This window comes from Leptodactylus fuscus, chromosome 11 (genome assembly GCF_031893055.1).
Source record: "Leptodactylus fuscus isolate aLepFus1 chromosome 11, aLepFus1.hap2, whole genome shotgun sequence".
Classification (NCBI taxonomy): domain Eukaryota; kingdom Metazoa; phylum Chordata; class Amphibia; order Anura; family Leptodactylidae; genus Leptodactylus; species Leptodactylus fuscus.
In genome coordinates this window covers 30,754,830-30,778,724 of record NC_134275.1, presented here as the reverse complement: position 1 = coordinate 30,778,724, position 23,895 = coordinate 30,754,830, and the positions used below count along the sequence as shown (strand labels likewise).

General features: G+C 42.2%; 1 protein-coding gene across 1 annotated transcript in view; it reads left to right on the top strand.

Moving 5' to 3' along the window:
* Positions 1–23,895, top strand: part of SCAI (suppressor of cancer cell invasion) — a 100,168-nt gene that overhangs the window by 35,818 nt on the left and 40,455 nt on the right. Inside the window, exon 2 of the mRNA XM_075260197.1 lies at positions 10,283–10,412. Within this exon, the coding sequence (XP_075116298.1) occupies positions 10,309–10,412 (104 nt within the window). The 5' untranslated portion in view covers positions 10,283–10,308. The remainder of the gene's footprint in view (positions 1–10,282; positions 10,413–23,895) is intronic.

Genomic DNA, 23,895 nt, shown 5'->3' with positions numbered 1-23,895 from the left:
GACTGGTCTTCTTCAAGGATCCCAATGAGAGTTGCTGCAACAATTGAAGTAGCAGCTGCCCATCAAGGAGCCCCCTTCTTTCTAAGAGGTGACCGTCCCAGAAAAGTTCAGTATGTACATTACTCCTATAAATTATGACTACCAGGGACATAATTCTAGCATTCATTGCATGACATCCAGTGGTGCAAACCACAGGGCTCTCCTGGCTATGAGGTCCAGGCTGCCTGCAACTCCAAGCAAACTGGGTGCAACACCATTGCATCACACTGGTCTGTGTGCGAATAGGAAAACCTAACGGGTTCCAGTTTAATATTACGACTCTAGAGTCAGCCTGGCCCGGAGACCTAACATACCCTTTGGGGATCCCAAGAACATGTCTCATAGGCCTTTTCTATAATCCAGACTTATGGAGACCCCCCCCCCCCTGCATGGCATCTGTATGTGCTCTCAGGGCATATACAAAGAGTTGACGAAGGTATTAAAAAATTTAAAAACACGCAAATTCACATTGGATGTTTTTTGCCTTACTATGTACCATAACATGCGCCCTCATCATAACAAACCATAATCTCAGCAAAAATAACCTGCACATGTGAATACACCCTAAAGGTAGTGCAAGGACCCATCATTTCTGTACTGGGCACATGACAATTGGTGTTGTATTTTTATATAGTAGTGATAGATGTATCTTTTTAGTTCCTTAAAGTGATTCTTTGGCAAAAATTGGATTTTTGGACTGCAATGTACCCCTGTATTCTATGCAATTGCTGCCTTTGCTTTTTCCTGGTAGTTGGATCATTTTTTTCCCCCTACCAGATAACTCCACACAATTGATAGGACACTTAGACATGTCCACATATAGCTTTCAACTTGCTACTCCAAGCATCGGGATTGAGCATAGCTGTCATTTACAAGGAGTCGGAGTCAGGCTGTGGATAACTAGTAAGCCCAGAGACTTGGCGCCTACACCAAACAGTTAAAGGGGCCATGGCACTGATTCCTGTGCTCTTTCCTCTTTACTGTTATTGTGGTACGGTGCCATTCACAGCGTAATCGTTGTTCCCGGTATTGTAGCTTGGCAAATGGGACTGAGATGCAGAAGGATCTTGTAAGTGATAGCCGCGTAGTCAAGTCACTAAGTGAAGGCTGGCGGCGCCTCCAATCAGCCGATCGCTCAGTCTACCAGGAGTTGGTTCCGTACTAATCTGATCTTGATGAACATGCCCTTTAATAGTGGCTCTGATCCCAAACATCGCATTGTTTCTGTGTTTGTTTTACTATTTTATGCTGTAATGGCCGATTGTTAGACACGGTCTCTGTAGGAATGGGCCTGTTCCAGCATTGTAGTTCTTGAACTACCTTTCATGCAGTGCTCGAGTGGATTCCTGTGGCGTTGCAAATCAATACGCGTGCATCCTTGTGTCTGTCAGTTCAGTGTTTTACGCTTCATAGTAGTGTAGATACAGTTCGGTCTATTGGTTTAGATGTGTAGGGGAAGTTGGGTAGCGTTTTTTTCTTTTCTCCGTATAAAATCTACAAGACGGTGGTTATTTTTACTGTATGAATAGTAGGTTCCTATGGATGTGTTCTCCATATTAGGATAATTCTCTTATAAAGGCTGATATTAGCAATCCATGTTCTATAATATGTGTGCTGTATTGCTCTGATTAGTGAGTGAAAATATCGTTTATCTTATGCTATATGCTTTTTTTAATACTGCTAGATTGCAGATAAGAGGTTACTAGTACACAGAATGAGGCATTAACCAGACACCAGAATGCAGCATATCTGAATCCAACATATGTCAACCCAGCCCTGCAAATAAAGTTTACGGTCACTTGAATCAAATGGTGTTTTTTCCTTTGCAAATCGCTACTGAGATCACAATTTTCGTCACTATGCAAATGAGCTAAGTGGCAATACCCTTGGGGTATGTTCACACGGAGCTTTTTGGCAGCGGATTCCGCCTCAAAATCCTCTGGCAAAAACGGCTCACATTGATTTCAATGGGAGCCGCTCACTTCTTTTTTCTGCTAGCTAGTAGCAGGGGAAAAAAGCGACTTGTCCCTTCTTCCCGCAGATTCCGTGCCTGATTCAGCCGCAGTGCAAGACACCCGCCCGATTAGGCCCATTCATTCGGGACCAATCCAGAGCGGAAGGCCGTGACAGGAGGCCGGTGCACTGCATCAGCATTCAGTCACAGCTAGCTGCCGGTATGTTCACACGCGGAATCCATTTTCCACTCTGTGAACATATTGCTCCAAATATCTTATTTTCATTTTGACAAAAACTGGAGGCATCGATTATTTTTGTTTTGTTTATTTTGTGCCTGAAGTCAAGGTTTATTTATTTTCCAGTTTTTTCTAAATAAACCAGTTTGTTGCACATTTTGGGTCCGCACCATTGCTTCTAACAAGCTACATTCTCCACACCCTATATCACAGAGCTTAGCTTCTCTCCTGTATCATATAACCCTATATATCACAGAGCTTAGCTTCTCTCCTCTATCATATAACCCTATATATCACAGAGCTTAGCTTCTCTCCTCTATCATATAACCCTATATATCACACAGCTCAGCTTCTCTCCTCTATCATATAGCCCTATATATCACAGAGCTCAGCTTCTCTCCTCTATCATATAACCCTATATATCAGAGCTCAGCTTCTCTCATCTATCATATAACCCTATATACCACAGAGCTCAGCTTCTCTCCTGTATCATATAACCCTATATATCACAGAGCTCAGCTTCTCTCCTGTATCATATAACCCTATATACCACAGAGCTCAGCTTCTCTCCCTCTATCATATAGCCCTATATATCACAGAGCTCAGCTTCTCTCCTCTATCATATAACCCTATATATCACAGAGCTCAGCTTCTCTCCTCTATCATATAATCCCATATATCACAGAGCTCAGCTTCTCTCCTCTATCATATAACCCTATATATCACAGAGCTCAGCTTCTCTCCTCTATCATATAATCCCATATATCACAGAGCTCAGCTTCTCTCCTCTATCATATATCCCATATACACTCACCGGCCACTTTATTAGGTACACCATGCTAGTAACGGGTTAGACCCCCTTTTGCCTTCAGAACTGCCTCAATTCTTCGTGGCATAGATTCAACAAGGTGCTGGAAGCATTCCTCAGAGATTTTGGTCCATATTGACATGATGGCATCACACAGTTGCCGCAGATTTGTCGGCTGCACATCCATGATGCGAATCTCCCGTTCCACCACATCCCAAAGATGCTCTATTGGATTGAGATCTGGTGACTGTGGAGGCCATTGGAGTACAGTGAACTCATTGTCATGTTCAAGAAACCAGTCTGAGATGATTCCAGCTTTATGACATGGCATTGCATTATCCTGCTGAAAGTAGCCATCAGATGTTGGGTACATTGTGGTCATAAAGGGATGGACATGGTCAGCAACAATACTCAGGTAGGCTTTGGCGTTGCAACGATGCTGAATTGGTACCAAGGGGCCCAAAGAGTGCCAAGAAAATATTCCTCACACCATGACACCACCACCACCAGCCTGAACCGTTGATACAAGGCAGGATGGATCCATGCTTTCATGTTGTTGACGCCAAATTCTGACCCTACCATCTGAATGTCGCAGCAGAAATCGAGACTCATCAGACCAGGCAACGTTTTTCCAATCTTCAATTGTCCAATTTCGATGAGCTTGTGCAAATTGTAGCCTCAGTTTCCTGTTCTTAGCTGAAAGGAGTGGCACCCGGTGTGGTCTTCTGCTGCTGTAGCCCATCTGCCTCAAAGTTTGACGTACTGTGCGTTCAGAGATGCTCTTCTGGCTACCTTGGTTGTAACGGGTGGCTATTTGAGTCACTGTTGCCTTTCTATCAGCTCGAACCAGTCTGGCCATTCTCCTCTGACCTCTGGCATCAACAACGCATTTCCGCCCACAGAACCTCCGCTCACTGGATGTTTTTTCTTTTTCGGACCATTCTCTGTAAACCCTAGAAATGGTTGTGCGTGAAAATCCCAGTAGATCAGCAGTTTCTGAAATACTCAGACCAGCCCTTCTGGCACCAACAACCATGCCACGTTCAAAGGCACTCAAATCACCTTTCTTCCCCATACTGATGCTCGGTTTGAACTGCAGGAGATTGTCTTGACCATGTCTACATGCCTAAATGCACTGAGTTGCCGCCTTGTGATTGGCTGATTAGAAATTAAGTGTTAACGAGCAGTTGGACAGGTGTACCTAATAAAGTGGCCGGTGAGTGTATATCACAGAGCTCAGCTTCTCTCCTGTATCATATAACCCTATATATCACAGAGCTCAGCTTCTCTACTCTATAATATAACCCTATATATCACAGAGCTCAGCTTCTCTCATCTATCATATAACCCTATATATCACAGAGCTCAGCTTCTCTCATCTATCATATAACCCTATACATCACAGAGCTCAGCTTCTCTCCTCGTATCATATAACCCTATATACTACAGAGCTCAGCTCTTCTCCATCTATGATATCCTGCTCTCAGATGGGGTATGTATACAAGCATGAAGAACAAGGTATATCAAAGTAACTCATTTAAACAACATCTAATACCCACTGTAGATCATCAAATAATTGCATTTTCAAAAACCCAGAATGAGGGGTAAACGGAAAAAAGGGGTAGAAAATGCTAAATTGAAACAGACAATTTTTATTAAATATACAAAACACAATAACAAGTTAAAAAGGGTGACAATACCACATCTACCAGCAGTAGGTGTGGGGGATAAATCCAGCAAAATGAGTATAAATAGGGTAATTATTGTTCCCAGTATTTGAAATAAATGGATTTGTACAAAATCAAGTTGTAAGCTTATAGTAATCGCCCAAATGTAAGGGTGATACAAACCCAGGAACCCATCAAGGTATATATGAAATTTCAACATCAATGACCTTCATACATCTCTGACACAATTCACACAGTGAACTAGTAAGTGCATGTCAGTTAATGCAAATGGAGACGTAATGTTACAGAGAAAGCCTATCCAGGTGAATACACTTCATGTTATAAATAGGTAGTGCACATATCAATGAGGTGGAAGTAGTAGGTATAACATGTTAAGAAAAAATATAAACAACAAGCAATAGGTAACTGAGGTCAGAGGTATAACATACCCATGGATAAATTGTGAAGATTGTTGCTGGTTTAGCCCACACACCAGGCAAAAGCAGTAGGTGTGGGGGATAAATCCAGTAAAATGAGAGTAAAAATAGGGTAGTTATTGTTCCCAGTGTTTGGAGTAAATAGATATGTACAAAATCAGGTTATAAGCTTATAGTAATTGCCCAAATGTAAGGGTGATATAAACCCAGGAACCTATCAAAGTATATTAGAAATTTCAACATCAATGGCCTTCATGCATCTAACACAAATGGAGACATAATGTTGCAAAGAAAGCCTATCCAGGTGAATACATTTCATGTTATAAGTAGGTAGTGCACATGTCAGTGAGGTGGAGGTAGTAGTTATAACATGCTAGGTAAAAGTATAGACAAAAAACAATAGGTAACTGAGGTCACAAGTATAACATACCCATAGATGAATTGTAAGAATATTTGCTGGTTTAGCCCACACACCAGGCCCCAATGCACGTTTCGGCTATGAGCCTTCTTCCGGGGGAGTGGCATGGATGTGTATGACGGACAATGATAAAGAAAGTGCTGGCCAATGGGATCCTGGTATCAAGTCACATGTTCCCTATACTGAACGTCTGTCATATAATTAGGCCAGGTGTCAGCACCAAACATAGACGTCAGTATATATATATATATATATATATATATATATATATATATATATATACCCAGTCATGTCATAGTCAGTGTTACCATATCCTAACATCACCACCGATCTCCCATATGCATAGAGTAAGGGGAATCGTGAGCGGCGCAACAACCTACCGCCCCCGATGATGCGGGCCGCGGCATCACGTGACAAAAGTCACGTGACCGCGTCACCGGGGTAACACTGACAACACTGCAAAGACGTAATAAGCAGTGAGGAGGCGCCAAGGTTATCTAGAGGTGGACAAATACTGTGTGGTTAAATAATCCAAGCCAGCAGTATAGAAGGAATAAGGAAAGGAAAGGAGTACAGAAATGTGCAAGTGAAGCAGGTGCAGTGATAAAGGGTGACAATGTATAGGGTGGAGAGATAGGGAATAAGTGAAGCAGGGTTATATTATATCATGAATTGTATACATATAGATATATTCAGTACAAATGTTGCGATAAAAGAATATAAATATTTGTCATATAGACACAAAGTGAACATAGAAGGTATAGGAATAATAAAGGGAACTGAGAAACCAATATATCTAAAAATCAGTTCAAAAACATCAACCATTTACCAGAATGATTGAGTGGACACCAACAAGGCTAGGTGTTCAGTGCTAATAATCACATGAACCAGGAAAAAAAGGTCTACATGTAATGGCTGGTGAATAAGCATCAGCCATTGACATTCAGCAACCCCCCCCCAAATGTCACGCCGCCTCCATCAGGACACAACATAATATAGGGAATGATAACTAGTAATAGTGAGGGGCCATAGGAATATGATGAATAGGCGAGGTGATCTCCAAAGTAAGTTCCACATCAGGTTCCAAGAAAGTTTTGCCCCAGAAGGTGCCCAAGCTAGGACCAAGGATGCCAGCGACCAAGTAAGAATACATCATCCGTCATAACAAACAGATCTACAAAGTAATGTAAAGTAAAAAACAGTTAAAGACATACATAAAACAAATTAAAAAGTAACTCAATTACATGCCAGTACCACAAAGAGTTACTGGAACCGGGGAGCATCACAGAAGTTAAAGAAACACCCCAAAATTTAGGGATTCGTTCAAACCACGAGGGGCAAGGGTACCAAGGGTCCAAATCCATCGGGCCTCACAGTGTGCTAAGCGCTGTTTCATATTCCCCCCACGTATGTTGGACACAATCATATATATATACCCCTAACCATGAAGCCCGTGGGATCACTCCCATGGTGAAGGGCAAAGTGTCTTGCAATTGGTTTCGTAGCGTCCAGAAATGCCGGATCAATCTCCGATGTAGCTCGGATGTCACGTATATGCTCACGCACCCTCACTTTGAGCTCTCTGGACGTCAGCCCCACGTATATAAGAGAACAGGGACAAGTAGCATAATATACAACGAATTTTGATGTGCATGTAATGTGTCGACGGATCTGAAAGTTTTTCTTACCATCTGCCGAGACGAAGTTAGATGTACGAAGAATATTAGGGCAGGCTACACATTTACTGCAAGGAAAACATCCCCATTTAGGTTCGGGTGCTCCAAATAAACGTGGTATTTTGGGGTCATAGAAACTTCTCACCAAGCAGTCACGTAGATTTTTCCCTCTCCGGGCTCCAATACTAGGGTGAGGAGTAAGAAAACGTTCAATTCCAGGGTCACCTAATAACACAGGCCAATATTTGTCGACAATATTACGCATCATGGACCAATGGGAATGATACGTGGTAATGAAACGTACCATGTCCCGTTGTTCAGGATTTTGTGATGGACGCTCATTCGGATGGATTAGTGCAGTTCTAGGTGTGGTCTTAGCCCTAGTGTATGCTCTACTTATAGCACGTCGACCATAGTCTCTTGAACGAAACCGATCTTTCAAATGTCGTGCATGGTGTTCGAATGTCTCTTCCGTGGAGCAAATACGTCGAATACGTAGGAATTGACCAATAGGGACAGCATTGACGGTTTGTACCGGATGTGACGAAGTGGCATGGAGTAAAGAATTCACAGATGTCTCCTTTCGATGAACCTCAGTCTGCAAAATATTATTACAGTCGCGATAAATGCCAACGTCCAAGAACTCTACAGCAGAATGACTAAATTTAAAAGTAAGATGGATGTTTCTGGCGTTGGCATTAAGGTCATCAATGAACTGGGACAGCTGCTGCTCTGTGCCGCCCCAGACGATCAGGACGTCATCGATGTACCGCATCCATAAGAGGATGCGGCCCATCTCAGGCCCCCGATCGTCCAGGGCGAGGTAAAAATTGTCTGTTTCAATTTAGCATTTTCTACCCCTTTTTTCCGTTTACCTCTCAGATGGGGTAGCAGAAATACCCTGACATGTTGACTTTGTGACAATGTATTATTTTTACCACCCTATTAATATTCATTTCCATTGTAATTATAAATTAACACGTCTTAATAAGTGCAGACTACCATGACCACCCTTGTGAACAACACCCAACAGCATCCATATTCATTCTTTGTGCTGTATCCCCAGTGTGTATGGCCCCAGGACTATGATAACCTTGGCAGTATGAAGCACTACAGCTCTCCACCACACCAGTCTAATGTCTATAATGCGTGCATACATTTTCCTTAGCTTGCATGCTCTGGATTTTCTCTCCACCCGGTGCTATTTTTCAGCCTGTTAGTGTGTAAGTGATCTTATTAAAGTGTTGAACGTGAGAGTCTAATTGTGCGAGGTATCAGACATGTCACAATCCACCAGTACTCACACTTACATTTCACGCCCACCATTCTCATAACAGCGCCGTCCTCCAGAGACTGGCACCGCCGTACATCAGCTCCAAGAGGTGTTACGATGCAGCTCCCAGTTTAACTCTTCCCTTCCCTCCTAGTAAGTCACTACCTAGGAAAGCAGGATGAGTGATGGTTCGCCTCTCCGTACTGAGCACCTAATGGTACCTATAAACTCACAAGGCACATTTACTTAAAATAAATCCTCTATAATGTATATCTATAATGCAGAAGACTTGGAGATAAAAAGAAAAATCCTTTTCAGTGTATTTTACTTACCTGATTCTCCCCTCATAGTGTCAAGCACCGATGGCCGCCATTTTTCCTGTGAGCGACAGATCAGCCTGAACTACTGCATAGCTGAATAGATTTAGACCTTGCTTAGGCCTTGTGTTGTGTTCAGTAGTATATATTCTGAATGTAACTCCAGGACATCATCCTGAACCACCACCATAGATCACTATAGTGTTATGGACCCCCAATGGATCTACTAACATGTGGTTAACGTAGGTACCAATCTGAGTGGGGTCTTACTGTTCATTAGTCTGGAAAAGCTGGGTGACCGTCATCTGTCTGAGCTGTAATAGAAGTTCTGCAGTAGCAATAGCAAATGTCATGTGGCTAATTCGCTATTTGCAATTATTGGTAACATATTCTGCGATGCTGTACGCAAAACTTAGTTACATGTGGTATTCATTGCATTCTTTTCGTACCTGTTTTTTATCAGGAAGCCAGTTGACCTGTCTGTATGTTGTGATTTATGTGCTGTGTGTATTATGGCCAACACTAAGTATTAAATAAACGTTAATCTGGCCGTGAACTCCTATGTATGGAGACCTGTCTCTCCTGATGGCAAATGTTTGGGAAAAATCTCAGCCATTGAGAGTTTCAGTACACTCGATCCTTTGTTCTCGCCGGAGACCACATTCACCAGAGGTATGCTCCCCTGCCATATTGAAGTGATGGGGTTTGGAGGGATACCTGCAGCCAACCGTAGTTGTATGGCAAACTTTGCTCTCCGGTTTCTGTCACTTAATGTTCCTAATGGGTTCTGCATCTTACAAATTTCTGGCATATCTACAGGTTATGTTATAAACACATTACTCTGAACCCCTCCTCCTGTTGGGAGACCTAACCTCTCCATAGAAGCTGCCATCCACAACTATAAATGAACAGATAGGGGTCACAGGACCCCACTTTCCTGATGTATTTATGACATGTCCTGTAGTTTTGCCTTAAATGTGAAAGATAAGAATACCCCTTTAAAACTTCAGTTCAGTTTTGTAGGGGTTCAGCTGATCTTGTATGAAATGCTGCTGGGGGGGGGGGTGATATTGCAGCGGGATCTGGGGGTCCTGATTGCTTAAAGTGCAAATAATCATTAGATAATCAGCTTAACCCCCCAATTTTGGTGGGACTTATTAGCTGTAGATTGAGGTGGGTCCGACTGCTGGGACCCCACTGATCCTGCAAATGGCTGCCTTGCTCCCCTTTTTGGATAGAGTGGCAGAGGCGCTGCGTATCCATTCGCTTTTATGTAAGTGTCAAAGATGGCCAAAGTAAAGCACTTGGTAATTTGCGCAGTCAAACCCCTCACTGATCTGCAAGTTATCTGCTTTCCTATGTATAGGGTATATATTACCTTTGTGGTAAACCCCTATAACTACAGACAATTTTGTGATGGTCCTATATTGATCACTGGTCTTGCATTTGTTTCAGGGTAAAGAACCTTACAAGAAGGAGCGATGTCTGTGGCCAATGATGAAGACATCCCCCAGGTGGAGAGGAAGACGGTCACTGACTTCTGCTACTTGCTGGATAAGTCTAAGCAACTCTTCAATGGCCTGAGGTTGGTGTCATTCGAGCATCCAAGGGAACAGATTATGTTTTTATTGGGAATCGATTAGTCTGCATTGTGGACAGAGGTTACCTTGCCCCAAGCAGCCTCTCATTTTCCTGTCCTGCTTGATTTAGCTGATACATCCCATGACTCACAGAACGGCTTTCCTGCAGATGTCTATTAAGCGATCGCAGCTTTCTATGACCGGCACAGAGGGAGCACTTCAGCGCTTGAATTGAATTAAACACATCTCAGCTGAAAAATGTGTTTCAGACATAGTTACACATTGCTGCTTAGAAGGCGCTGTGTTCTGCTCCTATTAAAGAGACCGCACTGGAAATATTAGATTATGGTTCACATTTGCATTATGGTTTGGGTTCACTGGAGAGTAATGGCACATCAATTGTTACACCAGTAAGACTGTCTTACACATTAGATGTCTTTTGAAACTGGCATTTTTGCCATTGGCAGATTTTGGAGGAGATAAGGAATGGGCATGTTGGATTTCAACTGCCTGATCTTTTTGTTATTGGAAAGATGAGCAGTGACTATCTCCCCTCTCCCTGTTTAGAACATACAGTACGCAAGCCAGGTCTGGCCAATTATGGCGCCATTAATTGGGCATTTTACCTTGATTACGAATAATGGCGATTATTTAGGTCACACCCCTTTTAAACCATGCCCCTTTGTACGGTATGACTATGTGCTGGGTAATCCTTGCGCAACAAATCTCGCGTTTGTTTGAACTGGAACTGCTGTTGTATTCTGGGGTCTCTTCAGAACTCAGAGTATTATGAGTGGAGGCCAAGGGGAGGTGATCAAACATATAGAAAAGTGCTACTCACCTCTCCTGGGCTCCGGCACAACTCCCTGCTGTCTCTGGGTCCTCTGGATGTCGTCAGGGACTACTGAGGCCTGTGATTGGGACAGCTGGGAATGAAACTGCAGGTAGAATTTCTCAAATACTGTAATGACCAAACCGAAATAACCAACAAGAACTGTAATGACTCTGTTAGGGGCTGTCTGCTTCCTGCTCTATTTTGTGGATTAACGGCTGAGAACAGCTGATTCATAGGGGTGCCGGGATTCAGACCTCCCCCAATCTGATACTGTGTTGTTTTGCCAATGTTTTTAACCCCCCCCCACACACACACACACAAAAAAACCCCCACTTTTTTAAGAAAAATAAAAACCTCACCTTGGTGTATTTACATACAGACCGGAGTTTTCTTGTTTTTTTTCTCCCAGTGCTGCAGGACTAAAGCTGGCTGTACACATGTTCATCAATCCAAAAGCTAAACCCCCTACTTCCCCATAAACATGCAGGATTGTATTGACTGAGTGCACATGCCTATATCCATGGGGAGTGGAGTATAGGCCACTGACAGAGCTCTGAGGGTCGGAAGAATAAGTTTCCAACCAAACCTCTCCTATGTCCATTACATTTTTTTGCAGATCTCCTTAAGGGTTGGTTTACACTAGCGCTTGTATTCTGTCTGCAAGGAGTCCACATGGAGACACCCTCCCCCCCCCCTTCCTCCCGAACGGAATGCAATCGCAATTGCAAGCGATGTGCTTGCAAAGCACATGGAGCCCATAGACTATAATGGGCTCCGTGTGCTTGCCGAATGAATTGTGCAGGCAGTGCGCGGCAAGCACACGGAGCCCGTTATAGTCTATGGGCTCCATGTGCTTCACTGCACAGCGCTTGCATTAACGTCGGTATTCCGTTCGGGGGGGGGGTCTCCATGCGGACTCTTTGCGGACGGAATACAAGCGCTAGTGTGAACCAACACTTAGATTCATGTAATGTTTATCATCCACTTTAGTTTGTGTTATGTGTTCTCTATAGCTCTACATGTAAGACTGTGCTCACCCCATATACTGCAGGAAATGCTCCGATCATATGTGGAGATACATGTCAGAAGACTATTGTGTTGGCATAACTTTTCATAATGGGCGATCTATAGCAGTGTATGACACAGTTGTGTCGGCCTATGTGATTATCATGCTATGTTATTGTGGTACACAAAACCGACAGATTTACCTCTACTACATAATAAGACTTTGTTCACATCTGCGTTGAAGGTTATGTTAGATGAAAGTGATGACACCCAGAGGACCCATTATAAATCATTGGCATACAGTGGTGTCATGTAACGTTGTTCTGCTGAGTTGACGGATGCAAATGTGAACAGAGCCTTACGTGTACTGCTATGGATATTGTGTTCTAGTGTTCTCATACAGCAGCATGGTGAATTCTGTAGGTTTTTAAGCCTTGACATCACCAGGTTTTCATTACGGCACAATACATGGTAATACGGCTCATGGTGCTTAGATACAAATCTTAAATCTTTAATTTTGGAATTTTATTTCCGTGTTACATCCTCTAGTACATTGGGATATTTTATCATTGCAAGTGACAGATCCTTCCTGCAGTCTTCATGTATTTTTTGCAAATCTCAGTTTCCTAATATCATGTAATTGCTCCTATTGACACTGGAGAGATCCAAAAATAGAGCGGGGCAGCCTTGGAGAATTTCATATTCCCTGTGGCTGCCATGATAACACTACTATTAATATATTATTATTATTATTATATGGTGCCTTCATCTTCCGTGGCATTGCACATCTGTAGGTTAAGCCGCCATGAAGATGAATGAAGTCCCCTGCTGCTCGGTGTGTCAGTGAATGCGGTATAATTATTATGCAGATGAGAGCGCGGTTCTTCATTCAGATGCAGTCGTCTACTGTGCACACAAGTAATGTAATGCTGGAGCATACAAGGACCTGTAGGCAGGTCAAGTACCAATATACCCGATACTGCACGCTGAATACATAATATGAGGAGAGATACTCCGGAGTCTCCGCCACAATCTGGTTTTATTACTTCTTTATTGAAATAATCAATTTCTCTCTTTGCCGTAATGTCATTTCATGGTAAAGTAAGTCCATGTATATTAATATTGTATATTTAGAGGGCTCATTGGTCATCACCACTTTTTGTAGACGACTAGCATGTAGCATAGGAGAATGTAGCATTACATGCTAGTTATACATGTGATTGGCCATCCTTCTAATGCTGGTCCAACCATGTCCATCAAAACAGGCTCTTAAGTGCCATAACCCAGGGCCACCCCTTCTATGATGACCATGTGCACTATATATATCAAGAATGGAAGGAAAATGGAGTACCCAAGGACCAAACGCATAACTTGAGCCTCCTGGGCCCCAATGCAAAATATCTAATAGGGCCGCCACTTATCATATACTATCTATAATACTGGTGGTTTTGTATGTTTTAGAGAGGCCCACAAGGCTCAAGGACCCGGTATCGATTGCTGCCTCTGCACCCCCAGTAGCTACTCCCCTTCCAAGAGCATTGCTGTGATTGCTATTGTGTGACTTAAAGGGGTTGTCCAGGATTAAAGAAATACCATGCAGACAGGAGAAAGTCTCTTTAAACTTAATATGCCTTTATACCTGCCTGCATACTCCCCTCTGTGCCTACCCTGGGCGGGTGTCAGTTCTGTTGCTCTGTTTGTATATGAAGGAGCTGCAGCGGTATAAAGCTAAGAGTAGCATTTGGTTCCATCGATGTGAAGTCACTGCTATAACCGCTCTGTATACACACTGAGTACCACTAACATCCAGCCCAGCTGCTGTCGCTTCGACTTGTGATCATGTGACTGACTCTGCTGTTCTCTTGCTGCTTGTGCAAGGAGTAGAGCGGCATCAGTCATATGACCAAGAGTTGGAGCTTCAGCAGGTAAAGCAGATGATGATGCTTATGACGTGTGTTTTGGGATGCAGCTGTCAATCCACCAAAAAATCTTTCAATTTTTTTTAATTCTCCACATAACCTGTTTAAAGGGTATTTTGGGGTCTTAACCTAATGGGAGTTGCTATATGGTAACATGGCACAGCCACTACACATTGCATAGGGTTGTTTAGTTCTGGCAGCCATTTTTTCCACCCCCGTCATCTAAATAGCGCATCAGGGTCCCTGTGGATATCTGTGGTACCCTGGTGGGCCAGCCTGCTCCTGTGTCAGTCATATTTGCTTCTTTTCTCAGGTGCGTGTATCAGGCATGGTTCACTAAGAAAGGATTTCATGGGAGTCAATACTTAATAACTTTTACCACCGAGCCATCTGTGTGCACTTTAATACACTTGGATATATTATGGGAAGACTTCACCATCTTAATACTTAGTTAATGAGCCGATGATCTCCCCTGAATATTGCCGCTATCATTTACTTCCTGCAATCTCTGCCATTTCCAGTGCATAGTAATAGGAAACTCCTCTGTAACTAAATCTATAAAGATCCATCTCGCTCGTCTTTCTACAAGTAGCTTCTGCGTTGCAATCGGATCGATGCATTGAGTGCAGAGGCATCACTGTACTAAATGTATCATATTAGTCCATGTGCGTCATCGAAAATCTAAAAGCATTAACCCTTTCTTGTGGGTATGATAAGTTACAGTCAGTTAAGTGTATGGGTTGTAAAAGTTTCTGTGTAGCCATGTTAAACAGCTATTGACACCCTCATACAAGTCTATGATCAGGGCTTCCTTTAGAAGAGGCTCTGTTAACTCTTCCTGCTCCATAATCTAATCTCTTAAAGGGATTCTACCATTAAAAAACGATTTCTTTCTAGGTAACACGTCGGAATAGCCTTTAGAAAGGCTATTCGTCTCCTACCTTTGGAAGTGCTCTCCGCCACGCCGTTCGTTTGAAATACCGGTAGATTCACACCTCACAGATTTGTCATAGAAATTTCTGCAACTGTACCAGTCATTTAAATAAGGCTTCTAGAAATCCATTGACTTGCCACCAAGCCTATTGAGGTGATTGAAACAAAGTTTCAATTGCAGAAATTTCGATGACAAGTTAGCGACATGTAAATGCCCTCTATCGTTGGGGTAGATTAATAAAATTCTCCCAAATTCGTTACCAAGTGGATCTAATAAAACGTCATACGCCAGGTTTAGTAAAGAGCTTTTTAGTTGATGTATCCCTTAGGATAGGTCATGAGTTGTCGATCATCCAGGTTCCCATACTGGGACCTGCATAAATCGGAGTGTTGCTCCATAAGTGCCACTTCTGCTTCATGAGTCATGTGATGTCACGTTTATCCGTCATGTGGCCTGTTCCAATCACAGCATCTGTAACATGTACGATATGGTGCTTGTCTTTGTATATAGAAGCTGCAGCGCTCTTCAGAATTATACATTTTCTTCAAACAGCTGACGTTCTTTGGTGTCAAACCCTTAACAATCTTATATTGACGACCTATCTTAAAGGATAGGGCATCAATTGTTACATCCATGAAACTCTTTCAGGTGCTTTTACACCTTCTTTGATTGTTTTGACAGGTGGCTACTACTGGTTGTGCCAAATTTGTTAAAGGAGTTGTCCAGGCAGGAAAAATAAATTGGAAAATGGCAAAAATAACAAACTAAATCATATTCCCCTCACTTATACCCTTGCCTCTATGTTGCTGACTGGCAGGGAACCCAGGCAGGGGTTCAGGAAGAACAAGTCTAACTTTATGATTTTGCGCCTTCTACGATGTTTTCTAAATAAATTTCCTGGCTAGACCGCCCCTTTAAATAGGCGTTACATATTTTTCTGCAGAATATCGGTGCATGTGTACTCTACCATGATGTAGAGTAAGAACAAGTGTCTAACATGCCTCACTACACTGTGCCATCCTGTGACCCATCAACATTAGGTAGTCATAACTTTGGGCACCCAAGTGCTGAATCCGCCATCACATGGGTGACTGTTGGGTGGTGCTGTGAATAGCAAATGCAACATAAGTGTGTGTTCATATGTAGCCGATTTGTGGCATAAATTTTGGTAATTTGCAATCTTTTCTACTCTTCTGAATTGGGTTGTATTGCGATATAATAACTTAGATTTCTTCCAGACCTTGTTGGATGAATGGACAAACAAATCTGCCATATGAATATACTCCCCAATACCATGGACGAGAGATGATCTTGACCGTTTCACAAAGAATCCAAAATTTGACTCAATCTTAGGGGTGTATGATCTACATAAGTTTACATCCTCCATTTTGCTCTTCATGCCCCTGCTGCTCAATTGTCTTCTCTACTGAGTTTGCCATTAACAGCACCTGACGACTTCAGGGAAGATGTCTGTAAGCCACAAACACCCCAACACACACACTTTTTGGTCCAAGGCATTGTAGGGTGTATGTCTGTGACTTCCAAACGGCTTCCCTAATAAAAGCAATGGCCATTTTAGGATAAACCTAATAGTGGAATCAAACAGAGCAGCATAGGTATCAGGAGCAGAATGAAGCGGTGCACCAGATATGACTATTCTTTCCTGATGATATCTTCAATTGTGTTTTCTGGGTGGGGTCTTGTTTAATAATTGAGGATATGTGGGGTGTACTTTTATGTATAATGATACTATAGTTTGTCCTGAGGGTCTCCAGCCCTTGCACACCAATATCCAGAAGTCATCTCCTCTTTACTAGTTTGGAACAAAGAAATGGTAGATTATTAGACACTTCTGTGTATATACCGTATATACTCGAGTATAAGCCAACTTTTTCAGCCCAATTCTTATGCTGAAAAAGCCCCCCTCGGCTTATACTCGAGTAAGGGTCCAACTCTGGGTCGGACTGGCAAGGACCTGCATAAACTAAACGAAGGGGGACGTCCTTTAGTGCTACAGTAATGATATAGGACACTCCCCCTTCTCTAGCAAGAGAGATGAAAGCTCGGGAGGCCCCTGCTGTTGCCCTGCATTGAGGAGAGGAAGCTAGTATAAAGTGAAAGTGAAACACACAGGTACCTGCTGGGGTTACAATTCCTATTAATGTCAGTCATTTGGGGTTATTAATTTATATTTTCAGTAACTACATGTGCCTCACATTAATAGCAGTTAACCCCATCATGTCCCTCATATTAACCCCCTGTGTGCCCCATATAAGGGTTACTAATATGTGGGCACTAATAAAGGACCTTAATTATGAAGACACCTAATTATTACCTCCATATGTCCCACATATCAGTAACTCTTATGTGAGGCACACAGGAGTTTAATGTGAGGGACATGATGGGGTTAACTGCTATTACTATGAGGCCCATGGAGTTACTAAGCTGTAATGCACATGACCATGATGTCTCAGTTAATGTAATTTTATTGGTATCTATTTTAATTTTTGAAATTTTCCAGTAGCTGCTGATTCCCCCCCCCCCCCTCCCCAGGCTTATACTCGAGTCAATAAGTTTTCCCAGCTTTTTTTGTGGTAAAATTAGGGACCTCGGCTTATATTCGGGTCGGCTTATACTCTGATATATATGGTAATTTAATACAAAATCTAGACTGTTTTCATAAAAATTCAGTTTTGTAAAGATTGTGGATAATAAGGATTGCCACCTATGAATTCCAGAGTGACCTTTTAGCCCTAGTGATGGTATGAGATCTTTATTATGCCTAGCAGATGTAATTGGTACTATAGGTGTCCATACAACCCTTCATTGCATGTTATTCGCTGTCAGGTGTAGAGAAGTAAAGGTACAAGTCCCGAAGCGTCCGATCAATACTTTGAAAACAAGCAGAATTGGATGGGGTTAGTGACCTTCTAGATGTTCTGCATTTTTTTTACTTGCCCGCTCCTCTTGTTTCCTCCCGACCCAATAAAGGGCTAATGAGGGACTTAATGCAATTGCTGTGACAGGACTAGCAGGCAATCTATACCTATGGAGAAGTTTGTATAGATGTGCCATTTTTACCCATGGGAGATGATGTAGCTGGCATTGTCGAAAGCTACTGTATCACTTTGATTTTCTATAGATTACATCCATTATGAATAGCGCCCCCATTTCAGATCAGTTCGATATAAATACTTGCAGCCTCTTTCTTATGGATGCTTTCAAAAGGGGGTTAAATGGGTAAATTCCCATGCTGATATGCCTCTAGTGTAAATGACCTTTTTGTCCTTCACGTCTTGGCACAGAGGGGTTAATCCCGCGTAGTTTGCTGTGTACGTTGAAGCTGAGGCATTTAATAAGGTCATTTGAGAACCGGGGTTTCAGAAGCACTTTAGACGCTCGGTGCTGCCGCAATTCATGTGTGTAATGTCAATTTTCTGTTTTCCTTCATTTTCTTGTTTTTTTTTTTCATGAGCTCGGCTAAAAAATGTCTTCTTTCCAGCTCTGGAAAATCAGCAACTGTTGAGGTTTTCACTTTTAATTTTCAGCTTCACTGCCCATTTTCCTGCCAGTGGGATGATGTGCTCTGACTTCACAAACTCCGAAAGTAGAAATTGGGGACAAATAAACGGACTCCTTTGCAAAAGTAATAATAAAAGCTGATGTGAGGGGCAGGATTCAACGTTTACTTGACGGGACTAATGGCGGCGTTAACCTTTTCACGCTTTACACATCGCTTGGGAGATGGATAAAACAAATACCTGGGACGCATTTTAAGTATCAGTTAACCTTTGGTGTACGTGCCCTTCTAGAGTAACAATTTCTTAAACTGTTTTGGCAAGGATGTAACAAGAAAGGACCAAGTTCAATTGAACCCCAAATCCCAAACTTTAATAATTGCTAGCCCTATGTGACAGTTAAGGCAAGGTCAAACTTTACAGCCAAGTCAAGTGTTCCCTTACTCTTTACAGGTTTAATAGTTTCTTGATTATTATACAGCCCCCTAAATTCATCAGACTTTAGGCTAAACACATAAATTCATCAGACTTTAGGCTAAACGCATAAATTTATCAGACCATAGTCCAGACACCTAAATTTATCAGATCTTAGGCCAGATCCCTAAATGTGACACCTTAATTTTCAGCCCCCATCCCAAATTCCTTTAAGGAGTTTTTCCATCTTCCTTTCACCAGTTTGCCTGCTGTCTCTTCTTCTCACTTCCTGTATTCTTCCAAAATAGGACAGGAGACTCTGAAGTACCTCAGTAGATATAGACATTGGCTTTACAATACAGATCCGATAATATTGCACAGTATATGTATACTACATTACACAGGTTTGTACAGAACACTTACTATGTTTCTATAGAGAACAGATGTGCAGTAAACTCAATGTTAACTTTGTAAAGTAACACTCCAACTTTTTTTTTTTTTTTTTCTTTTAAGCTATGTAAGATCATGAAAATCAATTAAAAATGTTATTTTTGATGCTGTCAGCACTTGTACCCATGTCTGGAACAGGAAGGCACTGATGAACCTGAGACCACATGGTAATTCTCAATTGTATCTGCCAACAGGAGAAAGAGAGAGAGAGAACTGCTTTTTGCAAAGCAACCCATGATAGAAAAAAGAGGTCTTACTGTGATTATATGACTTATTGAAGCAGGTTAAGGAAAGATACTGTGTGTAAACAACTAATACTATTGAGGGGTTGGTCTTAAAGATAATATAATGAGCAAAAAAAAATAATAATAATAATAATTACGGATTGTCTATTTAAAGGGCTCTCGTCCTTCTAAACCTTGGGCTTGTGTAAACAGTCCCAGCATTACATGGAAGGGAATTTATTTGAATGGCCTCCGTGTAATCCGTGTGACATAATAAAGATTCATGACATGGGGGCCGCACAATACCTGACTGCTGGATGCATGTAAGATCACAGTGTTAGTCTTTGTAGTCATTGATCCCTTGGGTCCCTCCATCATCTCATTCACACCTCTGTGCATAGTGAATTGCGGTGTTCATGGTAGTTTTGAGAGTAAATTTATATGTCCAATAATCATTATGATTGATCACAAACCACAGAGCAGCATGTATACCAGCACTACACAGGAAATGTGGATGACAGATGACCCTGTTTATGTGATGGTGGCCTTGAAGTACATGAAGCGCTCATGCTATATGTTTAATGTGCAGCTGATCAATATGATGTAGAATAGCCCTGGAATTCTGGAATATCCATGGCTATGTCACTATATAAGATGTATTATGAGATGTCTACTATGGGAAGAATATGCAAATGTGTTTCCCAGGATGCAAATGGGGAAACACTGCCTCTGTATGCTGCCCTCTATTGGAAGCAGCTCCCTTGACCATCATGCCCGACTTCTCAACAAGCCTTTAATTGCAATGATGTGGGATTTTGCCAAGTCAGTATCATTCCAACTGTGGATGGTGCTGTTTCGATCTGATTAGATCTCATCAGCCCAGTCTAGAGATTCTCTCGCCTCTGCCAAGTCAGTTATCTCTAGACTGTGCTGATGAGATCCAATCAGATCGAAACGGCGCTGTCCACAGTTGGGATGATACTGACTTGGCAAAATCCTGCATCATTGCAATTAAAGGCTTGTTGAAAAGTTGGGCATGATGGTCAAGGGAGCTGCTTCCAATAGAGGGCAGCATGCAAATGCATTGTTTCCCTATTTACATCCTGGCAAACATATTTGCATATTCTTTCCATAATCCCCCACAGTGGAGCGAAAATGGCTTTATAAGTCTCCCTAGAGATGTCTACTAGTAATACTAAGGGAGCTACATGTAATAGTGCCAATTAATGGTATGCAATACTTGGCTACTGTCAAAGAGAATTCTCTTGTTGTAACTCTTAGAATTTTCTAAATAAACCGTCAACTGGGTGTTACCATTACCCTTGTCTCATATGGATATCACTGATTGGACAGTGTTAGACCGCACAGACACCCCAACCCCCCCATCCAAAAACTGATAACACCCTCTTGTCTATTAATTCAGATATGTCTAGGAAGACAAAAAGAAGGCAATGGTAAAAATGATGGAGACAGATTTAGGAAAATTGGTATTTTGATTCGACAGAAGGTACATCTGATTTATGGCACACTCCACGCCCCCTTTCAAGAATGTGGCAAAGGTGGCCCAAAAGTGTAAAAAGTTCCAAAATTTTTACAATTTACAACTTTGGCATGATAAATCTCCCCCAGGGAGTTGTAAGGAAAGATGCACATGCAGAACAAGCTGACAGCTCTTCAGGAATAGCTTTTGGGCGGTCGGTACAGTCTGAAAATTTTTATATGCCTTGTTCTTCTACTCCTTAAAAGAGGGGTTGTCTGCTTTGGACAATAAGTCTGTGAGTTGGAAGGATCCCTTGATAATAAGCTGATGGGAAAGCGTTCCTCTGCTGGGAGCTCCAGCCATTAGTGGTAATCTGTGAGGAAATTTAGCAGTAGGTGTTTATTTTTCCTGCAGCGCTGCCACAGGGGAAATTAAGCATTACACAGTATCTGTTTCAATCAAAGGGCTGTCTGTGTAATGCAGGACAGGAAAGGTCCTCCAAAGTATGAGACGCTCTTTTGTAGCCACTTTCCATTCTGGCCAATAGACTCTGCTCAATCCCTTTGCAAGGTGCATCAGAGTTCTGGAAAAAACTACCCTGTTGATCTGTGCGTGTTCCCTTTTTTTTATATATTTAAAGGCCAGTAGCTTCCCCTCTGTGGCACGTACATTGAGCTGCATACAGTTACTGACTGCAGTACGCCCCATCACAGCATGACAGACCACTCCTGGGCAAAGGTTGTAGAAGGACTGACCTTATCGTGACCAGTAGGTTCAGGAACATGGGTAAATGGTGTTGGGACAGCGAGGGGTTGGGTGGCATAGCCCTGCTTTTCCTGGAATTAGAAGAAGGGCTGGAGGATGAAGGGACTGGAGGGACTACTGGAGAAATGGCATTGGGACTGGTTACTAGTGTGTGTAGGTGGGGAAGACTGCTGTGTCTCATAGGAAAGCCTAACGTTACCAACAAAATGATGAATGGGGCTGTTACTTCTCTACTCAGAATACTGGGCGGCAATCGGGTTGTGTGGTCTTTATCCTACATGTTATTGTCACTGGCTGCTAAAAATAACGAAGATTTGTTAAGGCCTGTCCTATTATAACATTGTGTACTGATCTCAATGGTAACAGACAACAAACTGTGTAGTCTGATCCTAGAATCAAATACCCATCTGTTTGCCTCCTACTTCTTACAACTTGCCATATATAAAGCCCTATTATTGGGACAAATTTCTGCAAAAAGCATTCAGAGCATGCTGTGCTAAGCAGATTGATGTTTAGGAGAAGATTCAGTTTAGTCATTCATCCACTGAAATCTCTGCTCTATGTTAGGACCGCCTCCTGGGCTTCTTATCCGTCATTGACGGCCTCCGATCTATGATGATGCATACAGATAGTTGTCAATCACTGATGGCTCCGCCTCATGGACTTTCAATGGGTAAACAAGTTGTTCTGAATCTTTTCCAGCAAACCTATACATCAGTCTGCTCAGCCCCTCCTGCTCTATAACATGCTAGGTTGAGCAGAATTTTCCTCCTGACAGGTTCCCTCAACTTAGTAAGAATTAATGCAGAGATGGAAGGGAATTTGCAGCATCAGACTACACAATAAGTTTGTAGTCTATTGCCATGGGAATATACATAACTATAAAGGAGCTGTAGCCCCAAATGAGACTTCATTAATACTATTTAGGTTAGCTCTTTGTTCACTTTTGGAACAACAATGATTAAGAAGATGGACTTTCCCTTTAAATCTGTTGTTCTCCTTCTATCGTACATGATAACTTCACAGGATTGCTCATTATACGCGCCATTTGCTGTGACCATTAACAGTGGTATCTCTTGTAATCCTATATAAATGCGTAAAAGATTTCTGTTCCGTTAACTCCATAATGTCTCCAGGTGATCAGCTGACTTTTTGGGAACAAGTAGATTTGTATTTGACAGCATCATCTCTGATGTCTGTGTTCGGAGAAGACAGCGCTTCACGGACTGTTGCCTTTTGCACGTAATATTTCCACTCCGATATTAATAAGACATTTAGTACCTCTCGGGTGGAGGGATGTCAGAATCATTTCACAGTGTTCAGCATATCGTTGCATTTTTCCCTTATATTCTTTGTATATGGTGGGGGGTTGACTCATTTCCGCCCCCTCCCGACATCTCTGGATCCCTCGGCTTTGTAGGAGCTATCAGAACAAAACACACAACCCCTAAGTTTACCGTTATCCGACTTGACTGCTGAATATTGTGAAATGCAAAGGCTTATATAGAGCTCGCACATCCGAAAATAGAACACAATGAAGTAGTTGCCCACAGCAACCAGTCTGATCTACGTCCTACTTTTCTGTAACTCTACAATGGATTTTCTGAGATGTGAAAATATCATTTATTGCAAGAACGTTGACATTTTGTACTGGAGGAAGGATGTGTCGAATAGAAAGCGTCTCTTCTCTCAGTTGACAACCACTTCTATGTCAGTAAGCAGAGCTGCATCTTAAGACAGCCGTTCCTTCCTGTCACAAAACGTCGCCTAACAATGGATTTCCTCGTCCACTTCTGTGCCCGTCCCCGTCCCTGTCCTTTCTATTATGCCACAGTGTAAATCTGTGATGTACGCGGTCCCCTTTTCTGAATTGGGCACCAATGTGATTCTTTTGGCTTTTACGTTTGTAAAAACTAGACAAGGTGCGCCAAATTTATCACAGTG